This window comes from Mustela nivalis (assembly GCF_964662115.1).
Source record: "Mustela nivalis genome assembly, chromosome: X".
NCBI lineage: Eukaryota > Metazoa > Chordata > Mammalia > Carnivora > Mustelidae > Mustela > Mustela nivalis.
This window is the reverse complement of record NC_139040.1, coordinates 118,586,762-118,609,175: the sequence shown is the minus strand read 5'-3', so window position 1 is coordinate 118,609,175 and position 22,414 is coordinate 118,586,762. Positions and strand designations below refer to the sequence as shown.

Sequence of the window (22,414 nt, the reverse complement as noted above, 5' to 3'; positions counted from 1 at the left end):
GTTCCTCTGCCACCTGCTTCTCTCTGTGTCCCGGGGCAGCGAGCTCCTCCAGGCTGATTCTCAGGCTCCCAGACCTGACTGCCAGCTGCGAGCAGCCCGTGCAGGACCAGGGCAGACAAGCATCCGCTGGGCCAGGAAGAAGCAGCCGGAGTATGTTCTCCTGGTTTTGGTGTGTTTCATGTGGTGGCTGTAGCGACAGCCGTGTCTCTTCTGTAAACTTACCTGCCGACAGGCTGGCTTGTAATGCTTCCAGTGAATCCCGGCCCCTAGATTCTGATCAAATCACCTCTTTCCTGTGTCCCTCCAGCCAAAGGAGGGACGGCAGCAGCCTCGTGAATTCTGAGGGGCCGTGGTTCCCTGTTTGGCTACTCAGCTCTGCCAACAACCGTGTAATCAATTCCATATAGTCAATTTCCTCTATTTTAAATACTGAGAGACGTTTCTGTTTCCTGATTAGATCGTGACAGAAACACACCTGCCCCAAGGAAGCAGGTGCCTTACTCTGGCCAGATGCCTCATATTTACATAAGGTGAAAGGAACAGTTAGAGGTAACCTGGGTTCGAGTGTGGACAATGCCCAGAGCCGAAGAGACACATGAATGAAGCAGAAAGGTTGTTGTCCGACTCTACAAACAGGACCTAGACATGTATCAGGGTAGAACCACTATTAAATCATCCCATCCATGCCCCCAGGATCACAACTTTTTCTAGTCTCCTGGGACCACCAAGCAACAGCTTTAAAGGCTGGGCTTTCCAGGGAAGCAGGGAAGCAGCAGGCCCCGATGGGGAGCTGGGCGCTTCTGAGGCTGGCTTTTCACAAAAGCAACAGGAGGTGAGGAGTGCTCCCATCTGCACTCTTGGTCCTGATGACACACTCTGAGGGATCCCACGTGGCGAGATCCGCTTCCACTCTACGCCTTATTTGCAAGTTGCAGTAGAGACTAGGATGTGTTCACTCAAACCCCTTTATTATTCTTCCTGGGCCCTCAGCCAGAACACATTTCCCAACTTCCCTTGCAGTTAGGTTGGGCCATGAGCCTGAACTTTGGCCAATGAAACACGCTATCGAGTAACGAACCTCACTTCCTGCCTGGGCTCAGACAAACCTCTCTGGTCGAGTCAGAAAGTGGAAACAACCTACAAGGCCGTCGGCTGGCAAATGAATAAATAAAAGGGGTTCCAGCAGCGCGATCGAATACTATTCAGCCACAGAAATTTAGTACTGACACATGCTACAACGTGAGCAAACCCCGAAAACAGGATGCTCAGCGAAAGAAGCCAGCCAGAAGAGCTCTCTTATCATAGTATTCCATTCATACAAAGTGTCCAGAATAGGCAAATCCAGAGACAAAAAGCTGATGAGTGGTGTCCTAGGCCAGCGCGTAAGGCGTGGGGTAGGGAGTGACTGCTAACGGATCGCCAAGTAAAACTGTGGCTGTTGAGGGCTGGGGAGGGGAGTTGAGGGCTAATGGGGGACCAGTGGCTTGTAATGAGTTCAGGGTTTGGGGGGCAGGAAAGATGAAAATATTCTAAAATTGGTTGTGATGGTTACCCAACTCTGAATATACTAAGACCGCTGGTTTGTACTCTTTAAATGGGTGAATTGTATGGTGGGCGAATTAGGTCTCAGGAAAGCTGTTCCCACACCTCCCTGGCAATTCAGCATGGTCTCGCTCTTCTCATCAGCCGGCTTTAAGGACTTTAGGGACTGAAGGGAGGGCAGAGCGTCAAGATGGGAAGAGAGTGGACTGTCAATCACCTGGAGAAGAGACTGCCCGAGCACGATATGTCCACGCTGCAATGACGCATAAGTGAGTATAAACCTTCATCGTGTTAAGGCACTGAAACTGTCACACTACTTGTGAGAGCAGTTACCCTACCCTAACACACAGTTACCAAGAAGGCACAGGTTTCCTTGGTGATGCAGACCAATTCCCCCCTGAGTTCGTGTCCTACCCCACTCTGACTGACACCTGGGATCCCACGCTAGGAAAATGCCCATCGCTGCTGACCTTGACCTGGCCTATGCAGCCCTTCACTTTTCTGGATTGCCGGCTTTGGGCCAAGCCCTACTGAGATGGTGGTATTACCAGTAATTCTGCTGTTATACTTTTCTGTAGACAACCTATGTAGGACTTAGATATTCTTGTTTTCGCACATATAAAGAAGAATTCAAGAGATCTGCCTTCTACTACACCAATCCCTTCACTCTAAGGACCCAGGTGTCACCATACAGATCTCCTCCCACTGTAGACCACGGCAGATCACAGAGTCATTCATTCATTCATTCATTCACCCATTCAATGAATACCTACTGAGCACCAACTCTGTGGGGGGCACAATGGTCATAGGCACGGGTAGACCATGGCTCCTGCCCCCAGCCCCAGATTTAGTCTAGTGGGAGGGATGATAAATATTCGAATGGAACCAGGAATATGAGTGCTACGAGGAAAAGAGCAGGTGCTATGAGAATGTGTAACAGCAAGGACACTGCTTGCAGGTAATGGTACTTTATGCAACCCAACCTCTAAGGAAAGAGACATTGTGTTAGCCCCTGAAGGAGCATCGGATTCGGTCTGGCAAGCAACGGACACTCCAGACTGAGGCAACACCCACGAGGAGAACAGCCTGGCCTTCTTATGAACTGAAGGCAGGGGAGGGTGGTGACAGGGCAGTGAACCAGGCAGAGCACAGGAGGCAAGGCAGGACCCAGGTCATGTGCGACCATTTCCATAATTTTACGCAAAGTTTCCTTGACTTCTCCTTGGAAGAACTCAGAAGCGATTCATGACACCTCACATTTTACTCCAAAGGGCCTTCTAGATTCCAGCTCTTCTTAAGAGGCCTTCCTCAGACACCATCGCTGAAGGTGATCTAACCCTGGGGTTGGGATTCTCCGTCAGGAAACAGAAGAACAACTCTCATTCATTTAGCTTCTTCTATGTGCCCGGCACGGTGCTAAGTTTTTGTACTTAAGATATTCTTAATTCTTAAAACCATCGCATTCCACATATGAGTGAAATCTTACGGTATTTGTCTTTCTCTGACTGACTTATTTTGCTTGGCATTACACTCTCTTCTCTAGTTCCATCCATGTCACTGCAAAGGGCAAGATTTCTTTTTGATGGCTGAGTAATAGTCCATTGCGTGCGCGCGCGCGCACACACACACACACACACCCTCATCTTTTTTATCCATTCATCTATTGATTCCATTCATCTATTGATGGACACGGAGGCTGCTTTCATAATTTGGCATGTGAGATAAGGCAAAAAAGAAAGAGAGAGAGGCAAGCCAAGAAAGAGACTCGTAACTCTAGAGACCACACTGCCGGTTACTGGGGTGGGAGGTGGATGGGGGAGACAGGTGACGGGGATGAAGAAGTGTGCTTGTCGTGATGGACACGGGGTGACGGATGGAAGCCTGAGATCATTGTCTTATACACTCGAAACCCATACAACATTGTATGTTAGCTATACTGGAATTGCAGTTATAAAAACCCACCTCACTCATTACCATTATCCTCATTTCTTCCACGGCAATGCAGTCCACAGTTTTATGGGTTTTGAACAGCAGAGTGGTTTTTTATTTTATAATTTTTAAAAATAAACATATAATGTATTATTAGCCCCAGGGGTACAGGTCTGTGAATCGCCAGGTTTACACACTTCACAGCACTCACCATAGCACATACCCTCCCCCATGTCCATAAACCCACCCCCCTCTTCCTATCCCCCTCCCCCCTGCAACCCTAAGTTTGTTTGTGAAATTAAAAGTCTCTTATGGGGGCACCTGGGTGGCTTAGTGGGTTAAGCCGCTGCCTTCGGCTCCGGTCATGATCTCAGGGTCCTGGGATCGAGCCCCACATCAGGCTCTCTGCTCAGTGGGGAACCTGCTTCCTCCCTTTCTCTCTGCCTGCCTCTCTGCCTACTTGTGATCTCTCTCTGTCAAATAAATAAAATCTTAAAAAAAAATAAATAAAAGTCTCTTATGGTTTGTCTCCCTCCCAATCCCATCTTGTTTGATTCATTCTTTTCCTACCCACCAAGCCCCCCACATTGCATCTCCACTTCCTCATATCAGGGAGATCATAGGATAGTTGTCTTTCTCTGATTGACTTATTTCGCTAAGCATGATACCCTCTAGTTCCATCCACGTGGTCACAAATGGCAAGATTTCATTTCTTTTGATGGCTGCATAGTATTCCATTGTGTATAGATACCAAATCTTCTTTATCCATTCATCTGTTGATGGACATCTAGGTTCTTTCCATAGTTTGGGTACTGGGGACATTGCTGCTATAAACATTCGGGCGCATGTGCCCCCTCGGATCACTACGTCTGTATCTTTAGGGTAAATACCCAGTAGTGCGGTTGCTGGGTCATAGGGTAGCTCTATTTTCAACTTTTTGAGGAACCTCCATGCTGTTTTGCAGAGTGGTTGCACCAGCTTGCATTCCCACCAGCAGTGTAGGAGGGTTCCTCTTTAGCAGAGTGGTGTTGAAGTATCTCTTAAACTGTTTAAGTGTGTGTGCATCCTGTGTGATTGCATTTTTCCATCACTCGTTAACTTTAGGAAACCCTCATGAGCGGTCTTCTTCAGCACAAAGGACTCCCCTGACACAGAAGTCAGGAGATGTGGAGACCAACGGGAGAGAACCGAAGCAGGAATTGGTCAGAAAAAGGAAGCTCTCTTGGGCCCAAGGAGGCTGGGGAGAGGACTGATGGAAGCAGTTTAAGTCCTTTGGGTTAAGTATTTCAAAAGCAAAAACATGTATTATTGGCAAGGCCACTGTTCAGAATGTATGGAGATGGTCTATTTCTCAGAAGAACATTGCAACTGGTCTTCTCGTATAAAAAATACATATCATGAAAGTGGCTTCAGCCTTCAGCTACCATCTATGCTCTCAGCATAGATGGCAGAGTAGAACATGTAAAAAGATGGCCCTACAGCTCCAAGAGGCCCAGGATTTCTTCTGGTTGTCCTTCCGGGAAACGGAAATAAGAGAAAGCTTTCTGGGCAGAGTTTCACAGATGATGCCGTGACATTACTAAACGAGTGTGTCCAGAGCACTGTGTGTCTCACTGATCGGCTGTTAGATCCTAGGCCCTTGCCTTTCTTTCTTTCTCCTAAAATGAAGGGTTTGGGGGTGCCTGGGCGGCTCAGTCATTAAGGGTCTGCCTTCAGCTCGGGTCATGATTCCAGGGTCCTGGGTTCGAGCCCCACATCAGGCTCCCTGCTCGGCGGGAAGCCTGCTTCTCCCTCTCCCACTGCACTTCCTTGTGTTCCTTCCTTCTCTCGCTTTGTCTCTGTCAAATAAATAAATGAAATCTTTTAAAAAATTAAAAAATAAAATAAAATGAAGGGTGTGGACCAGATGACTACTTTTCAGTGCTTTTCTTCACGGCCAGGAAAACGATCACACAAATGTGGGTTCCCCTTTTGCCACACAATTCTAGTGACCTGGAGACCAATGCACTATACAAGTGGGGAAAGGTCATCATTTTGCTACTTCTGACTAGTACCCAATAAAGAATGGTCATAGAAATGCACAACTTAGGATGGCGAGATCGAACCATGAACAGAAACCGAAGAGACCCAGAAAAGGATGCTGGTGGCTACGGCAGGAACAAGGAGCCCACACGGCCCTCCTGAGGATGTGTGTCCCTCTACCCGGGCAAGGATGTGGCTGGACAGCCCCAGGGGCTAAGGGTGAGCCGACTGCTGGAGGTTCTGGAACAAGACTGCAGCCTCCCTGGCACCGGCTGGATTCTCTAACACTCATCGGTCGCCCCTGCACGCATTTCTAGGCACTACAGGGGACTTTCCTCTATCCTTCCCCTTATTTATAGAGCGACACATCAGATATTCCAACCAGCATATCATGCGTTCAGCCTCCCCTCCACATACTGAGGAAATCAGGAAGGAGTTGTGTTTTGCTGGAGTTGGCAGTCTTGCCCCGAAGATGCAGCGAGTAGAATACGAGAACATACCTACTTTGTGCAGGCGAGTCATGTTCCTAACCTTCTACTGTGATTCAAGTACTCTTCTTACAGACTAGCTTTCTGCCTGCTGCCTGGATCCCTGGTCAGGTTCTTCTGGCTGCGTACCTAATCAAGTCCTGGCTGTGAAAACAACAGCAAATCGAGGAAACTACTCCTACAGGATTCCACGCCACCGAGTGGCAAGCAGTTTCATGGCTCAAAGCAGACTTGAAGCAGCTTTGAACACGCTTCTGAATGCTCGAGCCAGCTTTTCTAGTCATGGACAGCCCTTGCCATCTGAGGCTCAAATGTCATTCATGACTACCAAGCTTTAATAACTAATTCACGGCCACGATCTGCTCCCCTTCCTAAGTGGTAAAGGTCAACTGCAATGCAGGAAAATCATCTGTCCATCGCTATATTCCCCTTTATAGACAGAAGGTGATGCCATGAAGTTTCTCAAAACCGTACACAGTGCTGAAGTCGGCTGTGAATATGGTGACACCTTGCCTGGACTGTACGACAGAGCCGCTGTCTCCTCGGGGCCCAGGAGGAAGACAGCCTCCGTCCGAGAGCAACGTGGTTCCGGGGCGGGCATCCCAGCTACTCCGCTTCCAAACTGGAAAGGCGCTGGTCTTGGCATCACTTCATCCTGCCACACCCATTTCCCTTACATACCAGTTTTCCATTTCACAAATTGGTTTTCTCGTTTATTGCATCGAGTGGATGGCAATTGGACTGTTCCATTTCGACAATAGTTACCTCTACCCTGTCTGGGACAAGACACGGTGGCGATTCACTTCAATGGCCCTCTTCGTTTTTACTTAACAAACCATTTTTTTAAATAGCACTTATGGTGTGCCAGGCATTCCTCCAGGAATGTCACCAGTGGTGACTCATTCAATCCTTATACATCGAAACGAATAGAAATCCTGTCAGTGTTCGCCGGGACCCACCAGAGCAGGACGCCAGCTACGTACCCAACAGACACGTGCCGTGCAGGTACACGAGTCACGCACGAGCCTCTCTGCAGCAGCACTGTTCTCCAGCACCCCAGACTGAGAACAAGCCCCAAGGAGAGCTCAGTTGTGGCCGATCTGTACAATGGACTATCCTGTAGCAACAGGAATCACCGAGCTGCTGACAAGCCAACAACGTGCATGCGACACCGAGTGAAGGAAACAGACGCAACAGAGTACGCTGTGATTCCACTTATATGAAGTTCCAGGACAGGAAAAATTCATCTATGTGGACAGCTGTTACGACCGCAGCTGCCTACGAAGGGGTGGGGATCGCCTGCAGAGGAGCACAAAGGAGCTCTCTGAGGGTGTAGACATGTTTTATATCGAGATGGGGTGGTATTTACACAGTACGTCCATTTATCAAAAGGCATCGAATTGTGTACTTAAGAGCTATGCATTTCACTGCATGTACATCTTGCTTCGCTATCAAAAAGAGAAGTGACGTCATGAGCATGAGGAGACTCCCAAAGCCACGGGAGCCTGAACACATGCGCTGTCCTGCCAATGCTGCCCGTGGCAAGCCCATAACGTGTAGCCCAATCCAGCTGCTGAAGCCAAGCCAGACTCTTGAGAGACCAGACGCAACAGTCCTCTCGCTTGGGTCACCTCCTATGCTCACTTTATTCACTCCCTGTGGAAGACATCAGCCACGGAAGGGAGATGGCAGGGCTAGAACATTCACGCACCAGGGATTTTGTGAGGTTCAACCTGGCCAACTCCTAGTTATCATCCTCCAAATCCACAGTAGCTGAGTTTGAAGGTGCACATGGCTGACCAGGTAAAGACTACATTTCCCAACTGCCCTTCTGGCAATGTGGGGGTCACGTGACTGTGCTCTCACCAATGGAATGGGAGTAGAAGTGCCCCCCCCCCCACATGCTAATTCTATATGCTTTAAAGGAAATTGTCCTGAGCTCTCAGTCTTTTCTCCCTTTGCACAGGCTGGAATACAGACCCGCAGTGACCTAGCTTCAACCAGAAGAGGATAACATTTTTGCAAATTCAAGAGCTACAAAATGGTCAAAAACCAGGTCCCCGAACAACTCCCGGAGCAGGGCTAAGCCACTCGTCCAGCCCACTCACTGCTACACTGCTAGGTGGGAGAGCAATTTCCGTCTTACTCAAACCACTGCACTCGGGGTCCCTTTGTTACAGCATCTTTTTTTTTTTTTTAAAGATTTTATTTATTTATTTGACAGAGAGAAATCACAAGTAGATGGAGAGGCAGGCAGAGAGAGAGAGAGGGAAGCAGGCTCTCCACTGAGCAGAGAGCCCGATGTGGGACTCGATCCCAGGACTCTGAGATCATGACCGGAGCCGAAGGCAGCGGCTTAACCCACTGAGCCACCCAGGCGCCCCTGTTACAGCATCTTAACTAATACCAACCCCCGGCCCCTCGGCACACAACCTCTTGAGGCTCCTGATCTCCAGGCTGGAATTTCCACGTCTCACCAACTCCATCTAGCCCAGTATTTTGTCTTCCAAAGTTCATATTATACTAGTAAATGAAGAGAGCACCCTCTTCTATCCTACAACAGTCATCTAGTTGCTTAAACTCACCCCGCACAGTCCACAAGATACTATCAACCCCTTATTTGGGCATAAGAGATCCTTTCAAGACACAGCCGCAGCCCCCGCACTTAGCCTCAGGGGCACGTGTGTGCTTCCCCCGCAAACTGTACTCTAGTGGCCCCAGACGTTCCCAGGAGGCCCGCTGCACACGAAGAACACTAGGCTCCCATTCCTGCTCTGGCCAAGGAGAACGGCCTCTTCGCCAGCCACATCCCACACTCTCTTCCGCACGTGAGATAATTCTTACCACGAATTCCAAACCCAACCCCCAGGGAAGATGCTTTAAAAGCCCCAGGTGGAAGGACTTCTTCCCTCTGCTAGGCTTCCACAGCATTTGGGGCAAACCCTCATCAAAGCATTTATTCTTCCGACCTCTAAGGCTTTAGTTACATGTCCGATCTCACGGCTGGAGTATATGTTCCAAACACAAAATCCCTGAACCCCAAGATCAGATGCCTTGCCCTTTTTCATAACCTTGGCCTTTTAGCACCCAATCTGGCTCAGACTCAGTGAGGGTAGAATGAAAGAAGAACTGGACAGGTAGCATGTTTCAAAATTCCATATGTCCACTCTCTCTCTTACCTGTTCAATGCAAATGCATAGTGGAATTTAATATTATGCTGGTCAGCCAAGTCACACGTGGGCAGCATTTCCAAGGTCTCCACCAGCTTCACCATGGCGTCATAGTCCTGTTGACAAGAGGTCCCAAGGTGAGAAAATCAGGAGACAGACAGCTCTTCGCAGATTCTTCTGGACAGTTATCAACCTAAGACTGCCTCAGCATTTAAATACAAGCCTTTCCCTACAGAGAGAGCGTTTAGTGAAATTATTTATAGCCTGTAACACAATAGGAGTGAGATTAAAAAAAACAAACAACAAAAAACTCAAAATGAATGAGAGAGAAGGCCAGACCAAGAATCCCTGCTATCAGAGGCCACAAAAGGGTCAAGGGGATGAAGCAAGGGAGTCCAGCAGCCCAGAAAAAGATCCCACGCTGTGAGCGCCAGAGAGTTAACAGCATGAGCAGGGCCGTGGGTTAAGGTAAGTGTGAGATAAACACACAGGAAATCTTACAGTCACTGAGCACGGGAAGAGAGCAAACACCCCAGGTCCTTCCCATTTGGCCACATATAATTGAATTCATCTAAACCAGGATTTTTCCACCTTGGCACTACTGACCTTTTGGGGCTGGATCCTTCTTGCTTGTGGGGGCTGGCCTGGGCATTCTGGGAGGTTAAGCAGCACCTCCCCCTTGCCCCTGAGCCGTGAAAACCAACAAGGTCTCCAGGCACAGCCACAAGTCCTCTGGTTGAGAACCAGAGTTTTACACTGCATAATTACCCAGGAAAACATTGCTACTGTGTCTGTCTCAGCTGGGTCCCCTCTGAGCTGTGCCATCTGCTACCCTTTCGGCCAGGCTTCCAGTCACGGTGACTGGCCACCTCACCGCCAGCCAGACACAGTTCAGTGAGAAGAGCTGCCCACTGAGCTCCCGCACGCCTGTTCTGAGCTCAAGGAAAGGCGGCAGTGTATTCCAAGAAGCTTCTGGCTTACCTCTGGGCCTGACAGTCCTACCAAAGGAAGGTTATAAAAACGAGAGAGGCGTGAAGGCCAGGACAGAAGGAAGCCAGAAGCTCAGGGGAAGAAAGATTTCAAAAAAAGCTTATTTGCATTCTCTTGTCCCCTGGGCCATCAGTTGGTCATTGTCAAAATCCCTAATTGCATCTGCTATTAAAGTCAATTAGATGCACCTGTTTATCAGCAGGGCTCGCAGACCCCAGCAGTTGACTCTTCTTTGTTCAGGTCGTAACTGGGTGCCTCTCTCAATTTGATTTAAAGACCTGTTGTCAACAACCTCCAATACGGCTTTGTAGAATTCTGCACAGAAGGCACAGTGTCCTGCGTTCCCCCCCACCCCCCATCAAGGCATCCCTATAAATGGCTCGACAGCCTTTAACTTGGAGGGAGGAAGCACTCCATTTCCTTCATGGTACCGCATCCCATAGACTCAGTCTCCAGCACTCCTCGTGAGGCCCCGGTGCTTGTTCTAGAGTGAACTTCTGCATGTCCTGGGTCCTAGATGCGCCTCTGCTACCCCTCCTCTCCCTGTCACTGATGGCCGGTGATCCCCGAAGAAGAAAATGACAAAGGCGTAAAGAAAGTAGCACAGAAGAGGGGCAAAGAGCAAGGACAACATTGCCTCAGTTGAATCTTGACTTCGTTAACTGCTGTGTGAACTTGAACTTGGACAACTTAACTTCTCTGTGCCTCATTTGTAAAACGGGGATAATCAGAGTATTCATCCCATAAGCTTGGGGAGAGGATGAAGTGAATGAGGATTTGCCAAGAGCTTGAAACAAGGTTTCACCTCAAGTGCATCTAAACTGTTAAAACTGTTAAACTGATTCTAAGCTCCTGTTATCGAGCCGTACAGTGAATGAGGTTTGGCCAGAGTGGCTGTCTGATGTGACAAAACCTCCAATGTTACTAGCACAGCAGATACGCTAGGGGACCTATGACCCGGCCACATACCTCTTTTGTCTACAAACAAGGCAGCTAACCACCGCCTGGTAGAAGAGTGCTCCCCGTGAGGACTTAATTCTCTGGCCAAGGAAGCACTCCGCACGCGCCAGCCTCCGGGAAGCGGGCTCGTACCTGGATGTCGCGGTAGGACAGCAGCAAATTCACGATGATGTCCGCGGTCAGAACCTCGGTGTTGTCCAAGCGAAGTCTGATCCGAGCCAGCTCCTTTGCCAGTTCGTCACCCTGGTATTTCTCCCGAGCTCTCCGGATGTCGTTTAATAAGGTTTCTTTGTAGTAAGCGCTGGAGAGGGAAGTAGGACAACTTCTGGGCGCATCTACCTGCATCTGGGACTCTGTTTCCTTCAGCGGCTCAAAGCACCTTGGTTCTTAAAACCACGACAGAGCTGGACACACGGGGGCCTCGCCCAGGCCCAAGCCTCCCCGCACCAGCAGAGACAGGAGACAGGTTCTACCTGCTAGTCACCATCTGTGACAACCGACCACTCCACATCAACAAATGCAGCTCGTTAGGACCTTGGAAGTACTTTCCAAGCTGACCGCTGTCAATCTATCAGGGATCGCCACCTAGAAATCACAAAGCTTTTTCCACTCGGCCGAGAGCCAGAAACTGGGCGTGTCCTTGAGCAAATCCCAGAGGCTGTGCCTGGAAGCCTTTGGACAACCTCCGCCTGTCACTCCCACTCGCCGCTCATTTTCGACTGCCAGAAAGCTTTTCTAACATAAAACACAACTTCCTTCCTGGGAGCTTCTAGATGACGATAATAGCGATACATAAAAACATCTAAAGCGGCTCAAATCCACACCGCAATCTCTCACCGTAGCCTCTCAGAGAAGCAATGCTGGTATCTGGTACTTGGTTTAAAACCTTCACAAATGGTCCAATTTGGTGTAGAGAGGCCAACTTGCAATGACCAAGAATGGATTTAAATATGGGCCTACTTTCCAAGTAATGTTTTAATGGAGACCAGACACTGCCAAGCAATAATCTACCATCAACCGGTTAAGTGGTTAAGAGGACTTTGCTGTAGAGAGAAAAACTAAGCTGTTCATGAGAAAAAGGGGGCAGGCTCGTCATGATCTCAGGGTTGTGGGACGGAGCCCCATGTCGCATCAGGCTCTGTGCTCAGACTCTCTCTCCCTCTCCCACCCACCCTGTCTCTCTCTAAAAGAAAGAAACCTTAAAAAAAAAAAGAGCAAGCTCAATTTAACAGTCTTCAGAGAAAGACAAACACTTAAGAAGGAATGTTACGTACCTTTAATAGTTTTAAAACGATGCCAAGTAAATGTGAATGCTCAAAATAGGACCCCAATTAACATTTAAAGAAGGAAGTCGTGCCCCACAGAAAGAACTCGGACATCAAATGATCAGTGCGTTACCTTTTTTTTTTTTTTTTACTTTGTTTGTCTACTGCTTATCAATCCAAAGAGCAAATAGGCGGATTCTGCCAGTGTTTAAAATTCTCTCAGTCTTAGGAGTCATTAAGTTGGGTGACAGCCACTGTCCATTTGGTGGATGATAAAGGCATCAAAGATATGAAAGCATTATTAATTTAGCCTGACAAGTGAAAAGTTAGACTTTAGTGTTGTTTTCAAAGCTAATTCTGAAAACTAGTTTTAATGAACTGAGAAACCTCACAAGAGCTAGAACTTGTAGGTAAATAAACAAAACACTGACTCGGGGATATCACCGATGTAGCACACATGCAGCCGTTTCTGCCCGTGGTAAGGAGGAAGGACACTGCTAACTGATGTGAACTTGGAAATGGCTTCAAACCCCTCTTCAGCACAAGGCTACAGGTGGCCTTTACCCATCTAGAAGAGCTGACCCCTGAGCGAAAAAATTATCTGTCATCCCTCTTCCAGATGTTTTAAACCAGAAGCCCTGCGTACCCTCTCACTAAGCATTCAAGGGGCGGAAGTGACCAACAGGTATTTCAAGCCCTTTGAAATCACACCACATCCTGCTGACAACAAACGCACGTTTCATGAAAAACGAACGTGAGCCCACTTCTTACAAGGCCTTGCTCGGATGGCAGACTCAAGCCAGCCCATTTCCTCATCAGACCTGAAAAGCTAATATTTGAAGAGCTTCCTCCCCAAATGTCACTAAAATGCTCATTGTGCGGCAAGGTGGGTCTGTGTCAGGCTCTGCACGAACACGCCACTGCAGGTCCCCTGTCTGCTGTCCGCACGAGCACTGGGTCACCAAGACCTCAGTTTCTCATCTCGTTTCCCCATGAAGGGGCATAGAAGAGACTCTGTGTCCAAGCAAGAGATGACAGGATAGTCAAGGAATAGGCTGTTAGCAAGCGTGTACCTCAGACCAACACGACAGTGACACGTCACAGCGGGGGAAGCCACCGTCCGAGCCACAGTGGGATGAGGGGGCCTTTCCATTTAAAGCCAGTCCATCCAGGGCTCTGGATTCTCATTGGTCTTGGAAGGACAGATCCTTCTTGTGACATCACTTAAATGAAATCCTTAAACCTGGCTGTGAGGACGATGACTGGGTCCTTCGGTCTAGTGGATAACCTCGGGCCTCCAACTCTGAGAACCAGAACACCTTCGAGTCCAGCCTCTCGAGCACGGAGGCTCAGACAGGGGAGCGGACGGCCAGGAGGCTGCTGAGTGCGGCATCGTCTGACCGAGGACTCAGACCCAGACCTGCCCGCCTCTGAATGAGTGTTCCCCAACTTCTCCACAAAGGACAAAATCTGCAAAGAATACACCCCAAGACATCCTGAGGTCAGGACGTCCTGTGGCTTGACTCAACGCGAGACCCTCACGATCCCAGTGACCTTGCTGAGCCATTTTAACCACTGCCAACAGCTGCACAGGGTTGGGGACAGGGGGAGACAAAATCCTGTTTGGAAAAGATGTTAAAACACGGAATCTCAGGGTTGAAAGAGCATAAAAACAGTGACTTCATGTCCTTATTTTCTAGATGAGAAAACGGCTACACAGAATTCTCTATCAAGGTCGCGCAGGGAGCTGGGTGGGGCCGGACTCGGGCTCAGCCCTCACCTGCTAAAACTCCACTTCTATTCTCTTTAAGGCCCAACGTAGCGAGGTAGCAAGGAACAACAGCCGAGTCCAGGGGCACTTAGAACGGACTGGCCGGGGTTCCCCATTCTCTGGGCATTACGGTCTCCTATGAGTCCACTGCCTCCACGAACGTGAAGGGAAAAATCCAGCAAAGCTCCCAGGGTTGCTGACTGCGAACGGGCATTACCATGAGGTCACGTGGATGTCCTTGAGGAGGCTAATAAACCTGTCCACCAGGGGCACACACAGCGGACCCAGGATGGTGTCCCAGTTGGGCTGCATGTACTCGGAGGCGCGCCTCTGGGCGTCACTCTCGCAGCAAAAATAATCCGCGCACGGCGTCACGATGTACGGGATGAAATAATAATTGCCACTAGATGCCTGGAAAACAGAAACAGAAATGCGTCACAAAGTCTTCGATGCAGGAGCACAGCCGTGGATTTGGGCAGGCGGAAACTGGTAGGTCAGGGAAGGAGAAAGCGCTAGAGAATGAATCACGGCGTGTGCGACAAAACAAGGAATCTTCTAGACACAAGACCGGAAGCCCCGCAAGCCCACAAGCCCGAACACAAAAATTTGGTTTCGGAGGTTGAACTCATCTGTGTATGTCTCTGAACTTCCCTGGCAGAGCTTTTAGGGTTTTTAAGTCATGGAAATGATGTCATTTCACCACATGCCCCTCCCCCCATAACAGGGAGCTTGAACCCATTGATAAGCAAGAACAGCAAGGGAAAGGCAGATCTTTCTTTCAGCATGGATGGCAAAGCCCTGTTGCTGGACCACTGAACCACAGGTGAACAATTATAAACTTTGTTGAGTAAAAACGGTCTTGCGGGGAACAGATATCAATACATATGACTAATCCTGGAGATGTTTTAAAAAAGGACGCTAACGTTTTATTATGCCAACTACTGCTCAGGTAAAACAGTATCTTTTCTTCTAAGAACTAATTACAATTTGACTATGAATCACAATCCTTTGCAAAGCATAAACACTACCCCTAAAAGCAGTGAATCATGCTGAATTTTTAGCACATCTGAAAGATTAAAATACATTCTTAAAGGACATTCTTTTATCAGTCAAGCTTTTGTCTACACTGCCACAAAAAGCAACTAGCTTAAAATTCCAGACTTTTTAACTCCTAGCTCTTCGCTTCATTTTCAACAATGTCTATGATGCCAGATAGATTTCATCTGATTTCTCTTTAATTTTTTTAAACTCAGTCAGTGAAATTATCTGAGGGTTTTAGATTAATATAGCCATAACCTTGGGAAGCACGTTCTCTCCAAAAACAAGAGACCACATAAGGAAGATAGCTTCTTCTCAATTAGAAATTCAGTAATTACAGAAAACACAATCAGAATGCTGCCATCTCAGATCAAACAGAAGCTGTGGGAAAACCAGCATCACTGGGGAGCTCATCTCAAATACCCACGTGACCGAGGCTTGTAAGTTTTCCTTGTGAATGAGATTTGCTTACAGAACAGGCAGCACGCCTATTTCCACCTGAAGCCCAACTAACAACTTGTCCTGTAACTCTCTCTTGTACCCTGTCGGGCCTCTCTACGTCCTACTGAGACATGATTGTTAGGCCCTAAAATATTTCATTAAGAAAAAATCACTCATGCTGCTCCATTCAAACGTATTTCACACTCGGTCGGCAAACTTGCTCCGTGAAAAACCAGTCGGGAAAGACTGGGCATTCCGTGGGCCAGTCTCTGCGGCAACCACTCAACTCGCCCATCAGAGCAGCAGAGCCCCTGAGACAACATGTGATCACGTGAGCAGAACTACGTCCCCACCAAAGTTTATTTATGGACACAACTGCATTTCATATTCTCACATGTCCTGAGATACTTTTCATCTTCGGACTTTTCCCCATCATTTAAATAAACATGCAAGAAGCACTCGGAACTGACTGGTCACACGAAAACAGGTGGCAGCCCTTACCTTACATTAAGCTCCATGATGTACTATTATTCCTGTATTCTTATTCCTGAAAACAGGATTTTCTGAGAATACTTACTCAGAAGAGCAGCTGGAGACCATCCCTGTGGGCACCAGATATTGGGGTTAAACCCCTCAAAATACAGATACCAGTGTTTTATAAAGAGAAGTGGCAAAAATTCAGGTGTGTGGGCGCTAACTGGGGTCAGGGAGAAAATTGCAGCTACTTCCCAGAAATCACTGGGAACTGCCTGAACCAGGGGAACAAAGTTCCCTTCCTGGTATTATCTTCAAATTCTCAAAGACAGACTCGTACTGTCCAGCAAAGTAAGGTTTGGGTAGGTTAGAGACAAATTTCTCCATCTATAATACAAAGCCATGCTATTGAAGTAAATTCAATGCCTTTTATGCAATCAGAAGGTTAAACTGCTTGTTTTTCCACAGGCAATAGGCTGAGTTTATGATAAAAACCTTCTGATTGCAGACAGAGGAAGACTGTGTGCATCAGTGAGGTCTAGAAGGTCAAATATCTGTGCAAAAGCGGAGTTTATTTTTTTCAAAAAGTTAGAGCTAGATTGGGGCTGGGGTGGGGTGGGGTGAGAAGCTTCTCAGATTACCACCCCAGAAGAAGAGCCCTAATCGGCCAAAAAAATTGAACATTTTAAGTCTCTATGAATTATCTGATGAGCAAACAGCAAGTAGAGACACATTCAAGAAAACCAACTTCTCTTGGTAAGAACATTGGATAATCTGCTCCTCCCCTATCCTCCAGCCCAGAGTGACAGAAATGCTACCCTCATTGGGGACAGGCAAGAAGGGGCTCCCTTTTATTCCACAAGCTCTAGTCTAGGGTGATAGTTTCTCTCTCCTTGGCCAGGCTACCAACACTGTCATTCACCACAGCCCAGGCTGGAGCAGCTCTGTTCCAGGCAAGTGTGGTCAAGAGGACCAGTGGGCTCAGTGGGTTAAGTGGCTCCCTTCAAATCAGGTCATGGTCCTGGGGTCCCAGGATCGAGTCTCACACTGGGCTCCATGCTCAGCAGGGAGCCTGCTTCTCCCCCTGCTTGTGCTCTAGATCTCTCGATCTCAGACAAATAAACTCTTTTAAAGAGAGAGACAGAGAGAACCAGAGTTCCATTTCCCTGCCCAGTTCCCACATGTAGGCAAAATAGGCCAAACACTGGGCCCTGATCATCTTTTGTCCCAGATTACAAGGGGTAAAGGTTCCCTATCAGGAGAGGCAAAGCTGAGAAGATTGGGGGCTGCCACTGTTGTGCGGCACCTCCCTCCAGAGCAGGTGGGAGTCAGGCTGTATCCCCCGCCGCCCGCTCTGGAGCAGGGGTTCGGAGGCTCTGCCTGGGGCTAGAGGCATCCTGTAAGAACAGAGAGCTCTGTGGCCCTCCAGAAGTGGACCAGAGGACCCACAACACAGGAAGACCCACCTTACGGGCACCATCACAACCCAGGGAGATTCCCGTGGCAGGAAATGAAGAAGTCGGTAATTCAAGACAGCAATAGGTCGAAGGCAGACCAGCTCATTTCTCAAAGAGCAACAGGGTGGACAGAGCTAAGAAGAGCCTTCCGGAGGTCAGACAAAACCCTGAAGACGGGCCTTGATGGCTGCCCCTGCAAAGGAGCCCCACTTTAATGATCTCAGGCTGTGGAAAGCTCACATCCCAGGACACAGTCAGAAACACAGTCATCAACTGACAGCTCGGGTCTATTCTTCACACAGGAAGAATGCAACCCCCGTCACCCCTGAGTGGGGGTGGGAGGGTCAGGGCGGTTGTGTACATGCCCAGCGCTGTGCCCGCCAAGGAGTGGCACCAGAGGCGGCAAAAAGACTTCCCTGAACTAGTGTCATCAAGTCACTCAACAAACTGGCCAGCAACAGAAACGAGCTCCACAGACGGGAGGGAAAGAGCTCAGTATCTAGAGTTGCTATATTGCATTATCTAAAATGTCCACTTTTCAGGGCACCTGGGTGGCTCAGTCATTAAGCCTCTGCCTTCGGCTCAGGTCATGATCCCAGGGTCCTGGGATGGAGCCCCGTGTCGGGCTCCCTGCTCAATGCGGAGTCTGCTTCTCCCTCTCCGTCTGCCTGCTTGCCCCTTTTTGTGCTTACTCTCTCAAATAAATAAAATCTTTTTTAAAAAACATTTTATTTATTTATTTGACAGAGAGAGAGAGATCACAAGTAGGCAGAGAGGCAGGCAGAGAGTGGAGGAAGCAGGCTCCCGCCAGAGCAGAGAGCCCGATGTGGGGCTCAATCCTAGGACCCTGAGATCATGACCTGAGCTGAAGGCAGACGCTTAACTCACTGAGCCACCCAGGCACCCCTAAAATCTTTTTTTAAAAGATTATATTTATTTATTTGACACACAGAGAGAGACAGCGAGAGAGGGAACACAAGCAGGGGGAGTGGGAGAGGGAGAAGCAGGCATCATGCTGGTCAGGGAGCCTGATATGGGGCTTGAACCCTGGACCCTGGGACCACGATCAGAGCTGAAAGCAGACCTTAACTACTGAGCCACCCAGGTGCCCCTCAAATAAATAAAATCTTTAAAAAAAAAAAATAAAATGTCTGCTTTTCAATGAAAAAGAAACAGAACATGCCAAGGATCCATGCATAGGAAAAACAGCAGGTGACAGCATCTGACTTTGGAAGGCCCCAGATGCTGGACTTAGGAAACAAAGACAGGACAACAGCTATTATAAAGATGCTCCAGGAACTAAAGGACACATGAAATGCTGACAGAATTAAAGGTATGATGACGATATCTCATCAAATAGTAAGTATCGGGGAAGAGACAGAAGTCACAAAAAAGAAGCAAATGGGATTTCTGGTGTTCAAAAGTACACGTAACCAAAATCAAAAATTCACTGAAGGGACCCGACAGGAAAATCTGCGTGGAAGAAAGAATCAGCAAACTTGCACAGAGACCAACAGTGTATGTAATCTGAGGAACAGAGAGAAGAAAGAATGAAGAAGGAGGCAAGAAACTCAGAGAAATCTGGGACAACCTCCAGTGCACCAACATAAACACGTCATATTATGGGAGTGCCCTAAGGACAGGAGAGAAAGGAGCAGAAAAATATGTAAAGAAATAATTCCTGAAAACTTCTTAAACATGAGTAAATGAATCTACATAGCCAAGAAATGTAAGGAACTTCCCCCTGGATAAACTGAGAGATCCACACCCAGATAAGCACCAGTCAGCATTTTCAAAGACAAAAATCTTGAAAGGAGCAAGAAAAAAATGTCTTAGCACATACAAGGGAACGTCAATTAAATCAACAGCGGATTTGCCCTTGGAATTAGTGAAGCCAGAAGGCGGCAGGATGACATACTCAAAAGGGTGAAAGACAAAGTAAGTCAGCCAGAAGCTTCTATCTCGCAAGCTAGATTTTCAGAATGAAGGTGAAATGAAGACATTTTCAGAGCAACAACCATGGAGATCATTTGATCCTAGAAGACCCGTCTTACGAAAGCTACTAAAGCAAGTTCTTCAGGGTGAAAGTGAGTGACACCAGACACTAATTCTAATTCACTTGACAAAAACAAATAATGCCAGTAAAGGAACAGATAGGATTGCCAATTCTTTCTTAACTGATTTTAAAGACAACTGCGTGAGGCGATGTACGTAATCCTATGTTGGGGACTGTACCACCCGGCAATAGGATTTATCTGACACCAAGGGTACAAGAGATGCCGGTGGAAATAGGCGGTACTGGCCCAAGGAAAGGGCGCCATTTGTTACCTGGAATCCACAGAAACCAACCAACAGAACCAGAAATGGTCAACGGAAATGTTACTATAACCAACTCTATCAATGGATACCTTTTTCTTGTCTTCTCTCAGCTTAAAAGACAGAACATTATAGAGAGCAACGATCCTGACAAAAAGATTTCCCGACATTACAACTAAATAACCTCGTGTCTCCCCAAAAGGCGGTTAACTGAAGGGCCAAGAATCCCAGCTCTTTGGATACAAGTATCACAGGTCTTAAAACTCTTTACAGGGCGCCTGGGTGGCTTAAGCCTCTGCCTTTGGCTCAGGTCATGATCCTGGAGTCCTGGGATCGAGTCCTGCATTGGGCTTTCTGCTCAGCAGGGGGCCTGCTTCCTCCTCTCTCTCTCTGCCTGCCTCTCTGCCTACTTGTGATCTCTGTCAAATAAATAAATAAAATCTTAATAAATAAATAAATAAAATCTTAAAACAAAACAAAACAAAACCTCTTTCCAAAAGGAACATTTCCTCTGAAATCTTGTAGACCGTCCTTCTCCAGCAAAGCGCATTCCTTCCAAATAGCACGAGAGGGAACCCTGTCCCCATCCTCCTCAAGTCCTCGGTAATGAGGTGTGAAGAAATAAGACTTTGACGAATAAATCCTGGCGCCCGCAGGCACAGTGAGAGCGGCAGAGGCTCGTGAAGACCTGCCCGCAGCCAGGAGGGGACCCGATGCTTTGGGCAAACGTTCAGCCACCGGCAGAGAAAAACGAAGAGACAGAGAGGGGATACGTGACCTCTGCGAACAACTGAGCGAGCTGAATGGACAGGACTGAGGAGACAGCAGGAATCTGGAGGCCTGGCAAAGCAAAAATACTCCCTTTTGAGAAAATCTCTCATGAAGTGTACAAGAGTTTAAGAAATTTTACGGAAAGCAATTGGGACTAATGGCTACATTTACAAAAGCAATTCATAAACTTCCAAATGAAAGCACAGGCTTTTGAGGGCAGTTCTTTTGTTCTTACAAAGGAGAAGAATAGGCCCAAACATCTTCAAATGATGGGGCACATTCAGACTTTTGTTGGTGGGGAGACCAGAAATTAAAAAGAAAAACATTGATTAGCATAACACATGTCCAATAGCGGACCCAGCTTGTATATTTGTAATTGTTACATTTATAAATGGAAACATCCCAGGAATCCAGCTTTTTAAAACACATTCAACAAGGGCAGCTTAGTTTCCTACATAATGGGGCAATAGAACGAATACGCCAGGCCCATTAATATGTAAACCCTTATTCCAAACACTCTTCAAGTACCTCCAAAAGGAAGATTCTGATACAGTAAAGTGAGGTCAGAGAGCAGAGTAAAAGCCACTGGTCTCAGACCCTGGGAGGTTAGGGAGTGGAGGAGTCTGTCCTCCAAAGTCTTCGGTTCCTAACTTAGCGATGGAGAGTTCTAGAACTGCTGCCACGCCACGTATAGATTCACCACCGTGAACAGATTGTCCTACAGCACCAGCAAGTTAAGGAATAAGTGTTTAAGAGGCTCTCATTATAAAAGTTTGATTATACAGTCTTGAATGTCATAATATTTCCCCTCTGCCAGTCACCGATTTTATTTTTTACATTTTTATTTCAATTCCAGTAGGTAACGTACAGTGTCAGGGTCAGGAGTACGATCTGGTGAGACTGAACACTTCCACGGTCGAATGCGGTAACTTTTAATGCTTGACGAATACACCACATGAGACGATTTATCGTGCACTAAACCCTTCCCTTGTTATTTAAGCCTGTTCTGAGAAGCTTCTTACTGTACACAGAGACGAACACCCTTGCCTCTTTACACTGTGGTCTTTTCCCATGAAATGACCAGAGTCAGGGTGAGACTCTCAGTACATACGAGCCGCTGTCACAAAGGACGGAGCAATTTACATCTCACCCATAGGGCATGGACGCATGTCTGTTTCACCGTCATCTCCGCAGAGCTGGGTAGGGGGTTGTTGTTGGTTTTTTTTCCCCATTGGTTGAGTTAGGGGAAGACGAAATGCCACATTAAGCACTGAGATAGGAAGTACCACGTCTGTTCGAGCACAGCGAGATGCTGGAGAACTGGGACAGCCAAGGACTGAATCCCAGCTCCATTCCACAGCAGATGAACGACCCTGGGCTGTGTACTTATGCATCCAAATCCCAGTGGCCTCATCTTTAAAATGAGGACAATCCTACAGTCCGGTGAGAGAGGCCTCATGGCCAGGGTGCATAGAGGGCATGCAGTAAGTATTCGCTATGTTCAGTGGTTCTAGACTGGACCAGGAGTTCTGACCCTGGAGTCTAGTAATCCTTGGGAGCCTGTGAACTTAAATGAGAGAAAAATCACCTCTTTGTCACCATTTCCTTTTAACCGAAACATAACACTGCCTTCCATTAAGAATGTAGGTAACACTTCTTAGTTTTAGCAGGACCTGGGACTTTGTCACTCAGAGAAATCATAGAATTTTTCACATCACATTACACTTCCTGCAGAGAGATCTCAAATAACTTTCATACCCATTACTACTCCAAAGTCATG

General features: G+C 47.7%; 1 protein-coding gene across 7 annotated transcripts in view; it reads right to left on the bottom strand.

Moving 5' to 3' along the window:
- Positions 1–22,414, bottom strand: part of MAP3K15 (mitogen-activated protein kinase kinase kinase 15) — a 114,482-nt gene that overhangs the window by 61,335 nt on the left and 30,733 nt on the right. For all 7 annotated transcript variants that reach the window (XR_014307339.1, XM_082718283.1, XM_082718288.1 and 4 more), the window contains exons 4-6: positions 14,355–14,548; positions 11,234–11,402; positions 9,161–9,267 (exon numbers count right to left, since the gene is read on the bottom strand). Coding sequence is in view for 6 of the 7 variants with exons in the window: in XM_082718283.1 (XP_082574409.1) it covers positions 9,161–9,267; positions 11,234–11,402; positions 14,355–14,548 (470 nt within the window). In the remaining variant the exon portion in view is untranslated. The remainder of the gene's footprint in view (positions 1–9,160; positions 9,268–11,233; positions 11,403–14,354; positions 14,549–22,414) is intronic.